This window comes from Colias eurytheme, chromosome 26 (genome assembly GCF_061535395.1).
Source record: "Colias eurytheme isolate Ceu_HAF_F1 chromosome 26, ilColEury1 Martin Lab GWU primary, whole genome shotgun sequence".
In the NCBI taxonomy this organism is placed as follows: domain Eukaryota; kingdom Metazoa; phylum Arthropoda; class Insecta; order Lepidoptera; family Pieridae; genus Colias; species Colias eurytheme.
Genome location: NC_143005.1, coordinates 6,865,735 through 6,879,022, shown reverse-complemented (window position 1 = coordinate 6,879,022; position 13,288 = coordinate 6,865,735). Strand labels below are relative to the sequence as shown.

The 13,288-nt window shown below is 34.8% G+C and overlaps 1 protein-coding gene across 7 annotated transcripts in view; it reads right to left on the bottom strand.

Annotated features, from left to right (window-relative positions):
* Window positions 1-13,288, bottom strand: part of Hipk (Homeodomain interacting protein kinase) — a 110,352-nt gene that overhangs the window by 13,660 nt on the left and 83,404 nt on the right. For 6 of the 7 annotated variants that reach the window (XM_090116954.1, XM_090116960.1, XM_090116958.1 and 3 more), the window contains exons 4-12: window positions 11,450-11,661; window positions 9,551-9,620; window positions 8,301-8,436; window positions 5,272-5,490; window positions 4,782-4,936; window positions 3,098-3,274; window positions 2,343-2,496; window positions 1,847-1,948; window positions 1,253-1,363 (exon numbers count right to left, since the gene is read on the bottom strand). In XM_090116954.1, coding sequence (XP_089973080.1) covers window positions 1,253-1,363; window positions 1,847-1,948; window positions 2,343-2,496; window positions 3,098-3,274; window positions 4,782-4,936; window positions 5,272-5,490; window positions 8,301-8,436; window positions 9,551-9,620; window positions 11,450-11,661 — 1,336 coding nt within the window. The remainder of the gene's footprint in view (window positions 1-1,252; window positions 1,364-1,846; window positions 1,949-2,342; window positions 2,497-3,097; window positions 3,275-4,781; window positions 4,937-5,271; window positions 5,491-8,300; window positions 8,437-9,550; window positions 9,621-11,449; window positions 11,662-13,288) is intronic. The other variant, XM_090116959.1, reaches the window with a different exon arrangement.

Genomic DNA, 13,288 nt, shown 5'->3' with positions numbered 1-13,288 from the left:
AATTTCCGGGTTATTTCGTCCAAATTGTGGCAGTCTCTCGTCTTTGTAGTATCCCCACGGAAAAAAATAAATAGGGTTTATGTCCGGGGACCGTGGAGGCCAGGCTAAAGGGCAAAGATATCTTGAAAGATGGATTGGTCGTTGCAGCCTGCGCATGTGCCGGTGACGCCTGCCTTAAAGCCTGGCCTCCACGGTCCCTCAACCTAAACCCCATTGATTTGTATCAATGGGGATACCAAAAAGACCTCGGCTACTTGAGAGAATGCCACAATTTGGAAGAAATAACCCGGAAATAATAAAAATGATAAAAGGGCATTCAGACATTTAAAAGACAACTTTTTACGGTGATGTCGCACTTGCATTGAGCAACAGCGGGATTATTTAAAAAAAATTTGGTAATTAAACACCTATTTATTGGTTTTAATGATCATCATGTTAATAAAATTTTTGCACTTACCACATTTAGATTTCAATTTTTCGATTGAAGCCTTCTGAATAATAAAATGAATTTTTTAGGGTAGCTACCTGATAGATAGAGCAAGTTTTTAAAAGCCAAATGGAAAACTTTTTTTATGTGACTTTATTTTTTTATGGGCCCTTGAAGTTGTGAACATACTGGGTAATTTCATATTTCTTGGCATTTAATTCTTTTTTTATTCCATTCGAAGATCTAACGATAATAAATGTTACCATACTGAATTGGCCTCTCTTTCAGCTTAGCACATATAAAAAATGAAGCATCTAGCGCAATAATTCACGTCACCATAAATAAAAATCTCATCGTACTCAGCGATAGATGAAAAATTGAAAAAAATGTCATAACTCCGAAAATACGAAAAATCGCATAACATACATGGGGGTGATTCGGATAGCCCTCTAGGTCCTCTACCTCCCAGCTTCCGTTCATCACTACTTTTTGGGACACCCTGTATATCTTATTCATTCAAAATACCTAAAATTTACAACTATTGTGGATATTTATCTAGCGATTAAACGTTTTAATTTAATTTCATAGCAAATAATGGAACTAAATTTTGAAAATCATCCTTGTTATCTTACACTAAACATCTTCAGACATCACTAAAAACTTGATTAATAACGTTGAGCATGTTTGATATCCATCCGTCTTTTTGCGCTTTTTCGATCAGGTCACGTGTCCTGACGCGAATTTAAGATTTTATACCCATTACAGAAAAAGTGCTCAACGCCGCTAAAGAAGTTTTCACTTCAAAAAAAAAACAAACAAACATACCTCCATCATCTGCACGGACGCCTTGACGTTGTTGCAGTGCGCGTAGTCCACGAGGTGTGCGAGCGTCACGAACGCGTGGTTCAGCGCTTCGCCGGGGGTTATGCGACGCTCCTGCGGACACACATTACGTTTGTTTAATTATTTGTATTATGAATATTTATTTATTTCTTAAGCTATTACATAGCTTCTATCGCGGGCCTTGAACGCGGCGACCGAATGTAAAAATTCCGTAACGAAAAAGCCTAACGCCCCCCACTCCATCGAATCAATTATTGTAGCGACAGATTTATGCATTTCTTTTAGGGCCGATTTTTCAATGCTTGAATAAAACTTATTCGTCGAATAATGTATAAAACTACCATTTTAAAAACGTATTCTAATTGCCTGTATTTGACAGTTTACGTTGTATACGTAGTATATTATTATTAGTCTGTGGTTTACGTGACATTTTAATATTATCGTGTAATACTTTATTGGACGGATAAGTTTTATCCAAGCATTGAAAAATCGGCCCTTATGCAAATTAAATTCTGACAAGTGCACAGCAAAAAAAACATAAAGACTTATATCAAATATTGAAAAAAAACCACTCACTTGGTCCATAGTGAGCATCCTCTTGAGTAAGTCAATGAATTCCCTTCTGTCCGCTTTCTCAGCCAACAGTTGGCCGCCCTCCAGATCCGTTGGAACGTTCACCTGCAAATTAAGAAGATTAGGTTATTTTAATATTTCTATGAGTTTAAAGTGAAAAAAAAAACTAAAGTATTATCAATCTTTTATTTCATAAAATTGTTTATAGTTACTTTAGATTGTCATTTTTAAAATAATATAGTCGAACTGCACAAAATATTAGATCAGCAAGAATGGATATTACATATTTCTTTACGTTCTAGAAATTTCAATAGACAGTAACTACATATTATGAGCATTTTAATAATTCTGTGAACATAGTAATCATTTGATTTTTCTGCTAAAATATTCTACACAACCAGACCACACAGACACCAGACCGCGCACAAAACCAGACCACAAAGACACCAGACCGCGCACACAACCAGACCACACAGACACCAGACCGCACACAACCCACCTGTCCGATATCGTCGAGGCAGTTGAATATGTACTTCCTGGCCTCCTTGCTCTTGATGCCGGTCTCTAGTTCATGCTCTTCGGGCGTCTTCAGCCGCCAGAACGGGTACGTGCTGTCAACGTCGCGGTAGAAGAACTTGGCCGTTTTTGATGCGCTACGAAATTACAAATATTTAATAATACAATGAAAATATCGCGTAGGAAATATAAAGATTTTCGTCAATACAAAATTATCTTACTATTCGCCGAAGAGTCTAACAAATTAGGAATGTATGTTTGATATTTTCACGCAAAACCGGCTGATCCGTACCAAATTCGGCACAGATATGAATCATAGTCTTGATTAGCACATATGCTATACAAAGAAATATCAATAATTTATGGATGTATGTTTCTCACTTTCATGCACCCTAATTTGTTTCTGTTCCAAATTTGGTACATTTCTGTACCAAATTTCATCTTATAAAATTATGGTATGTAAAGGGTATGTACTTTTTATGCAGTTAACGGACATTTATGTTCTTGAAAAACAGTTTATATGTACATATATAATGTAGGGCCGATTTTTCAATGCTTGGATAAATCTTATCCGTCCAATAAAGTATTACACGATGATATTAAAATGTCACGTAAACTGTCAAATACGGGCAATTAGAATACGTTTTTAAAATGGTAGTTTTATACATTATTCGACGAATAAGTATTAACCAAGGATTGAAAAATCAGCCCTTATATAAATAAAAATTAATCACACACCTGTTGAGCATATGCTCAGTGGGCAGGCCCTGCGTCTGCGAGATGTACCGTATCTGGTCGTACTCCGAAGACCCCGGGTACAGCGGCCAACCCAGGAACAGTTCCGCGACCACACAGCCCAGCGACCACATGTCGATCGCTTCGCAGAACGCTAGCCCGAGGATTATCTCGGGCGCTCTGGCAATATGGACAGATATGGTCAGTCATACACCTATAGTCTAATTTAATATTAAAAAGACAAGGTTAAAAATGTATTTAGTTGTCTTTCTTCAACGACAAAATAGAGCATTAATTATATTCATATCATTTTTTGTATCTAGACATATGAGTCTAGAGAAAGAAATATACTACTTTTTGATTTGTAAAACATCTTATATCTGTGGTTATTTAATTAAACAATAACTAAATTCAATTATACCGTTAAGCGATTCGGTTAAAAATCTGGGTGTTTTGTTTGATCGTACTTTATCGTGGCACAAACAAGTTAATGAACTGAATAAGAAAGTATTTGCAGCATCACACTCTCTAAGACGTATTCGGAATTTCTTACCCATTCCAACAAAAATTTCTCTTGCACAATCCCTCCTCCTTCCCATCCTCGATTATGCCGACATTTGCTATCCAGACCTTACCGAATTACAATTAGACAAACTCGAACGGCTACAAAATGTATGTATACGGTTCGTATTTGGCCTCCGCAAGTATGATCACGTCACAGAGTATCGTAACAGGCTGAAGTGGTTACCTATACGTTTACGTCGTAACATGCATATCCTAACATCATTGTACAAAATCCTATTCTATCCCCAAGCCCCTGTTTACCTTAAGGAAAAATTTGAATTCCGTTCGAATGTCGAGTTAAATCTACGATGCACTGGCAACCTGCTATTGAAAATCCCTCCCCACAAATCCAAATTTTACCACAAATCCTACCATGTACAGTCCATAGTCCTTTGGAATGCTCTACCTATAGAAATCAGACGTGCGAAATCGCTAAATATATTTAAAAATTTAATTTTCAATCATTTCTCCTCCCAGATAAATAGTTAGTATTTTCACTGTATTTGTTTATTTTTATTTATTTATTTTGTAAATATATGTATTATTAGTATATTGGTATTTATATATAAATATATATAAATTATATATGTATTTTTTTTAAATCATATTCATTATGTATATATTTATAATATAAGTAGTTATTTGGTTTAAATGTATTATAATTAAATTTTTCATTACTGCACCACCTATTGTTTTTCCCCTTTTTAATTCAAAATCCTACCCATAGGTTGCCTGGTAGAAATCGCTCAGTAGCGATAAGGCCGCCTTTTTGGCTATATATTATATTGTCTTTTTTTCTTTTGTTATATTGTCTGTTTTTATTTGGTGCTAAATAAAGTGTATTTATTTATTATTATTTAAACTACATGGACGAACCCGTAGGCGACAAGTTAGTAAAGTATATGGTTATTCTTAGTATTGTTACGCAAAGATACAAAAAATATGGCAAATTTTATTTTACTGTGTATTCAAGATCATTAAATGGTACATAATATGCACAAGTGTGAGTGTGCGTGCGTATAAATGCGTGCGTATGTGCGTGCCAGCGTATAAATAGTATTTATGTGTTGTCTGTGTGCCTACATGCGTGTGTTATGTAGTGTATCATTTATGGAAAGATTACCGATAGTATCTGCTCTGCAGGTAAGTGTTGCAGACGGCCTTGCTGACGTGGCTTGCACTGCCAAAGTCGATCACTTTGACGCGATAGGGCTGCCGAGCCGGCTCTACTAACATTATGTTCTCGGGCTTCAGGTCCGCGTGGATAAGACCCAGTTGCTGCAAAAGATATACAGTTATCATATAATTTGATATATGTATTATTTTCTGCACTAAAAATAAGTGACCATGAACGCTGTTAATATTGTAGTAGGATAGATTATATTGGGTATAAATCATATGGGCGGTAAACATTCCAAGTCGCATCGTGATAAATACTTATTAAAAACTGAACAGTTAAGCGAGTTATTGAAAGGAACTGATGCAAGAATTCTTGGAAACACTATTTCTTTTGAATCGAACCTACTTCAGAAAATAGCGAGAAATCGACACTGTATTACATAGGGTATAGAGTATAGACCTTTAACCAAACGTATACTGTCCAATATACTCACTTTAAGCTTAAGCAGCGCGGTGAGCACTTGCTGCAGTATCGGCCTGATGTACTTCAAGGGAAGGGGGGAGAACTTGTTCTGCTTGAGGAAGTCGTACAAGTTCTGCTCGAGCATCTCAAACACGAGGCACGTGTGCGAGCGGTGCTGGAAGCATTCGTACGCGCGCACGAAGTTGAACTCGTCGGCCGACTCTTGCGACAGCCGCGAGAGGATCGACACCTGGGTAAAAGGTAACAAAATAACATTAACTATACTAATAATATAGGCAACATCGAGAAATTAGATTATTAACACTATGTTAATAATATTATATAGAGGATACATTCGTTTTGTTTTTTATTATTTGTTAAGATGTAACTCAAAAACCACTGAATCGCTTTTTATAACCAATTAAATCTTTACCGAGCTGAAGAGTTTACTTATTTGACTAACCAAATTGAGAAATTAATTTTGTGTAGATTGTTCATTTATCGGAAGGCTATAAGGCACCTAATAAATCACAGCTAATTGTAAAATGTATTGAAATGAATATACTAAAATATGAGTACCACAAAAGCTGATTTAAAAAGGGCAACTTCAAAGACACCTTAATTTGAATAAGTGATAATAACACGAAAATAATAGAGTTAAAACATAGTGTCGTTCTTGTTCGTATTGATTGTGTAATTTCATTTCTAAAACGAAAATGTAGATAAGCATAAACTACTATCAAAAATTTCTTTCTTTGTACGATTTCCGAGATAAACAAAGCTAAATTTGAAAGTTTTTATTAATATACTGATCTCAACGCAAAAGGAAAAACAAAAACAAGCAAGTTTTGAGGAAAATCTCACAAAGTTTGATCAGTAACAAAGAAGGACACGGTCCAAGAAAAATTGGGACAGGGCCGGCGACGTAGAAACGTGAACTCAATAAAGAGTGTGATTTGCATTCTTGCTTCTTGTTTGTAATTATATATTACCTATCTCATTTATTTTTAATTCCACTTTATCATGAATTATTTTTATATTAAACAACATGTATGTATTTCGGACTATTAAATTAACTTACAAGATACAGAACGTCATAATATGTTTTATTAATATTATTACATAATATTATTACATTGCGGAATCTGTGACAAGGAAGAATTAGTGACGTTTAACAATAGTGATTAGTGACACGAAGAATTTGTGTAGTGTTGGTGTAGTGTAATTTAACTTATTTCCATTTAAATATTTGCACACCCAGAAAGTGGGTAGAATGTATTAGCGCGTTAACATTGTAATAACACCTTTTTTGTAACTACATTCTTGTAAATAAATGAAATTTGAATTTTGAATTTGAATTTATTGTGTAACGACCCTGAATATAATTTGACTTGAACCAAATTAATCAATAACAAAAAAAATCCATAACGGCATTCGAACGCCACCGCGTCCATACCTACTTCATTCGCACCATTACTCATATTTTTATTTCTCGTCTGTCTTTCCCAAACTATACATAGCCTGGCAATTATCATCTATCGTTATGTGTGATATCTCTCCGCTCTTTACACACAAACATACGCTGGCCAGACGCCAGTTCGACCGTCCGCTAGATAAAGTGGTTTGCACACTGGGTACCCTATACCAACGTCCTAATTTTGTGCCATCACTAGTTTCTAAATGCGAGCGATAATATTTTACTTGGCACTTCATTTGGTTGCAAAATATTTTCTATTAATTTCGTATATGACGCAATGACAGAAATATTCGAGAAAATGTTTAAGACTGTATATCGAAAAGATTGCAAGACTTTTTCAATCAACTACGTCGAGAAAGTCATTTGGCAGAGCGCTACAAACGAAAATTTAAGTACATCGAACAAAAACACCCGGACATTGAGAGATTGTCGCCTTTCACGCGCTCCTTTTTATTTCCCCGACGAAACGGTTTGTCTTGGCGCGCACCCAGTCATGATGGCGGACGCGAAACAACATGGCGGCATAGTATAGTATAAAGAGTAAAGTAAGTTATCTTTGAACAGAGGTACATCGCGCCGTTTGTATGTACTATGTACGCAGAGCGCTTGGCCCGTTCATGTACGTATACGCAAGCTTAACGCACGCACACAACGCCGCTCGGTTCCTACTCATGTCTCGTTAGGGCCGCGCCATTGCTGTGAGCGGTCGGTGTTTGTTTATACAATTATTTAAAATATCAATGTGACAAGTGGCAACCCTGCGAATTTAGGTACCTAGCGCTCCTAAACGTCGGGAGTCTGCCTACTTTTATCTTTATACTATGATGGCGGCGAAAACGACAATCATATAGCTATTATTTACAAAACCGATCAGCAAAGCAGACTGTATGAGTGTATAGTCAATCCTTAGGTGCGGGCGTCGAGTCGAAAAATTGTTTTGCTCGCAAAGATAAACAATTTTCTTTCGTGCATTAAATTAGTCCGTCCGCATTGGTGAATGTATCGTAAAATTGCTTGCGATATTGGCCTAACTTCGGTTCAGAGGATTGTCTGTGAAGTCGAGATAGAAACGACATAAATCAATCTATGGGCTACCATAAAATGTTTGTACGATATTTTTACATTGTATCTAACAAAACATTCCAAAGTTATATCTTCACTTTTTGAGCACTTTTTGGCTGTGAAAAATCTTTTTTGTTCGCGTCATCGACTTACAAGTCTCTTGCCGATTTTTGGCAAAAGTTTCCCGAGTGGTAATTATAAAAGATGTCTATCCACACTTGTAGAACTTAACCAACCCATATTTTTTCAGAGTTTCATATCACTATTATTTACTACTAGCTTCCGCCCACTTTTTGAGTTTGAGTTTGAGTTTGACTTTGTACGTGCATCCCCGTTTTTCCTCGTTCCCGCAAGAATTTCGGGAAATCCTTTCTTAGCGGATGCCTACGTCCTAACATCTACCTGCATGCCAAATTTCAGCCCGATTCGTCCAGTGGTTTGGGCTGTGCGTTGATAGATCACTATATCAGTCACCTTTGAGTTTTATTCTATTTAGTTCTACAGATATCCAGTATAGCTACCTCAATCTGCCCCTGCCTGGCATAGCTGGGGTGGTTCTTGAGGATCTTGATGGCGACTATCTCGTTGGTGCCCTTCTTCCAGCACTTTACCACCTGACCAAACGTACCGCGACCGAGGAACTCCAACACCTCGTACCTGTAATGCCAAATAATCAATATTAATAATGGAAAACATAGTATAACTGCAAATGAAATGAAAACTTAAACATATCTATATTAAATACATACGAGGTACATGGTTGTTTAATAGAAGTCGCCCTATAACAATCTGAACTTTTAGGAACCATGACATTAATTACAATCTGGTGAAATGGTAAAAATGTTATTTTTCTTGTAGTAGATTTTAGATAATTGTAAATTTTAAATTAACAGCAAATATAAAATGTGCTTTACTCATATATGTACTTATTTTAGACATTAAGTAACATCGATAAACAAATAGCATCGTTTTGTGTCCACAAACTTGTTATAAATTATCCGACACAACGATTCAGACCTCATCTTAATACAAATTAAAGGTAAAAAAAATAAACAACAAAATAATATTATGTGGGTTAAAACTTAAAAGTGGGCGGGCTGTATAAATATTTAACGAATTTATACATACGCAATACTATCCGATACGATGTTGCTCAATATTATTTAACGAACACGACTGTGGTTCAATTTAAATTATTTAAATAAACCAACTATTTACCAATGTTTTATCTATCAACGTTTTATTTAACCAATATCGAACTAACCACGAGTCAATTTGAAGAAAGATTTGCTGTAAGAAATAAATATACAAGGGAACTTTTTTGTTACCTTATAAGTAGATTTTCAATTTTTGGGGTTGAAGTTATAGAAAAAATAATAAAATTAAAATATACGTACTCGTAGTAACAACTTGGAAATGATTTAAACCTCAAACTATCTTTCGAATATCTTAGAAGAGTTCTTAGCCATAACAAGACGCGTGTGTTATTGTGTGTACATTAAATTAATTAGAATAATTTGTTTTCTATTTTAATATTTTTAAATATTTTAATATTTGCACACCCAATCGATGTAATTTTGTAATTAAATTTGAATTGACACGCATTTTGCGTTTCAAATCTTTTAAATAGGCTTTAATTCTCAATTCAGAAAAATCAACCAAATTAATCCTAATACGTAACAAATGAATGGCCTTCAGTTCTCCTAGAGCTACCGAATTAATTACATTAATACAACTCAATTAAAAAAAACTATTCTACTACAAAACTCACCGATTGGACGAGGAGTAGAGCACCTCGTGCTGCACCAGCTGGTAGTCCCCATCGCCGCCGCAGCCGGAGCCTGCGCGTGCGCAGCGTGCAAATAATAATATAAATATACGTCGAAATATTGACAATATATCATTATTTGAAGGGTATTTACTTTGCTAATGTCATGCTAAAATCTATAGATATATTATGAAGAATTCCATACCATTTAGGATAATAGTCATTATATAATTACGATAATATTCAGATCATCTGCATCGTTTAGAATTTATACTATGTCACATGTAATGTAGTTTTACAGTATATTATATCTTCATACTATATGTAAGTGAACAAGTAAAAAAATGTTTCTCTAACTTAATAATAGAAACACGAAGTTTAAGATAAACAAAGTTTAAGTACCTAGTAATTTCAAAATATATAAAAAATTATAATTAAAAGGTATAATTCATAATTACATATAAAATAATATTCGTAACTGCGGTCATAATTACAAGAATGCATGCATAATTAGAGGCAAATGAACGTCATTAAAGTTCCACAAACGTCATATATTAATTATTATTTATTATAATGAGAGTAGATTAAATTACTTCCGAAAAATGCAAAAACAAATGCAGTTCTATTAATTAGGTATCCAAATTACGCGTAATTTGTTAAGAACACTAACGATCGTAATATTTTAAAAATATCGTAATGACGTTCATTTGCTTTATGTATTGTTAAAATCGGAGTCATTAGTGATGCATATAAGTGTTTGAATATATTTAAACTGTTCTATGAACAGAAAAACATGATGTACCATAACAATGGTTGAACAAAATTTATTTTCAAAGTCCTATAAGCTGTGGATAAAACGATCTCAAGCCTAGAAATCGAAATAAAATAATGGTAAAGATCGTTCAATGACTCCGATATTAGTATATCCTAATAATTCCCAATAACCAGGGCAGTGCATAAAATTTCAAACAGACTACACGATGGTGGTTCATATCAACCGTTGAAGACAGCTGTTACCTCCTCGTAGAATGGTTGAAGTTTTGTACAGTTTTATTCGCGTGCATCTTACCTTTACCTATTTCAAATAATAATTAGGTATTATTGTATTAATAATCATCTACTGATCAATGTTTAATAACACCAAAAAGTAAACTAACAAAAAAGAGCGTGTGTGCCGTGCACACGTGAAGTGAAACTTCTTTGGCAATATTCAAAGATACCAAAATCGTCGCCTTACTCCATGACGTGACGGTATTGTCATGACGCTCTATTGAAATTTTACTCTCTAATTATTCGAGCAAAAAAAATAAGATGCAGCGTATTTTAAATACGATAGAGCTATTTAAATCACTAATTGTAATGTATTGGAGTACATTCGTCATTTATTTTATAGTCATAGATGTTTGAATAATTTATTTACATTTATCATTCAGTGCGTAATCAGTTCAATTGAATAGAAATGTAAACGATATAGGTAATATGTCGAGTGAAACAAGCTTGTAATTTATAATTACAGCTATGAGTTATAGCTATTTACATTGAGCATTTGTATGATATATTCAGGTCTGTAAGTTGAATCCTAAAGGTCATTGATATTGAAAGTTTATAATTATCTCTATTCTATCACAAGGAATAGTAGCAATATATTTCTATTCGTTCTGTCGTTTCTGTTATCCATTGCGCATCTTGAAATGATTTTATAACATGATGAAATAAATCATGGCTATTAAATATTGTGTGAGAAATACAGTGCGGGAGATAGTTTTTCAATTTGATTTCAAAATATTCTCAGCTTCAGCCTTCAACTTACACACCAATTGACAAAAAACGACGAGCGTACTCTACTCTAGACCAAAATCTAACACTAATCAAAAGGAGGTAACAACAATTGGTTGATCATACGTTTGTTACCTTGCGGCTGGGCCGGGTGGTTGGCCCCGCCCGCCGCGAGTTGCTTGCTGTGCGCCGTCGTCGTGCCGCCGTGCGTGCCGCCCTTGTGCCGCGCGCCCGTGACCGTGATAGTGCCCGCGCCCGTGACAGCGCCCGTGCCGGCCGCGACCGCGCCCACGCCACTGGCCGCCACCGCCTCGCGCCTGCTTCTGCTATCTCCCACACTGCAGTCGAAAGGAATAACCCTTGTGTTATAATTCGTAAAAAATCGTGATGTTTCCACATTTAGCAAGACCTGTGTTATATGCCGTGATATTTAATAATGTTTCGACAGTTGTTTTAGCAAGGTCTTTTGTTAGTAAAATCCCATAACATAACACTACGTGGATAAGTTTGTAATTTTATTTGTATAGTACAATTAAAACAAATACTAAGTGAACCTTTTTACATAGAGCGTTCAACACTATCAACATCAAACAGGCACCAGTGACCAGACCGTCTTCTATCCTACACATAATATTTATAAATGAGAATCTGCGCTTAATATTTCGAATCTGTCCAATTCGTCTAACCAATCTGCTGGCACTACGTAAATTAATCATAACTCGAATGTTTTGCACAACTCACAAGTTAGAAATTAGATATTAGCCGAATTGCGAACTACAGCCGTCAGCGGGTAATTCGTTAGCGAAGAGCTAAAACAGGAAAGTTTTCGAGTCGGTATTACGTGTTCACAACACTGAGATTGGATAGGGAATTGGGATCAAGTGATCCCGCGCCGTGTGCGCTCAGCTCCGATCTGATGAGTTGAAAAACTTTGATGAGCTCGCTTTTTGTTCGCGCGCCTCCCAACAGTTTTGCTTCAATGGGATTCTTCAGAACTTGTACATAGTACCAACATACATAAAACATATTTTAATTTATTCGCGGTCTAACGAATATATAGCGAAATAACGAGGGTACAGACCTTTTTGCTAATTTACGATTTACTTCTATGAAAGCAAAGGAACATTTATTAAGTTCTATAAAGTTTCGAAATTAAAATGAAATAATACTTAAAATTTTATAAATATAAAAATAGACATCACTTTCTTATTTATAGAGGAATATTCCAATACATTGTTTGAAAAGCTTTGTTATAATTAAAAGCCATTGTGTTAAGAAAAGCTTCTTAGATGCTAAGAAGATTATACTTATTCTATTTTCTCTAACGCGCTAATAAATAATTTACAGAAATTTCAAGACAAAACGGGAATTAACTTAAATTATTATATGTATTATGTTATGAGATAACATCCTAATGTATTTTTATATCTCAGTATTTACATATAAAAACATGTTTATAAATCGTATTAATATATTTTTCTGATTAAATACTTTAAATTGAACATCAATGGGAAATTTTTTATGTATTTCGACTCTACATGTATACGGAAACAAACACATTTAGACATAACATCACGTCCATATCTCATTAATAAAGTAAATATAAAATTTTATTATCAGGGCATTTGGTATAATTATGTAAATCGGTATAACATAATAAAACGCTCGAAATAAAGACATTTATCGCTTTTTAACCATTCAAAGAATTTTATGTGACATGGTATTGGTTTTAATATTATTATGTATAGATGTTTGTTTAAAACAAATACAGTTAGTTCAAAGCTATGGACAGATTCTAAAACTTTCACGTTTATAGTTTTAAAAATAGTCACTAAGGTACTTTTGATTTGAGATTTACGATCTTCATAGAGCCAACCGGGCGTGCGTTAGTTCTAGGCAAATCTACTGCAATCAGCGAATAACAAACTTACAGCTCTTCAAAATCAAACTCCTCCTCATAGAAAT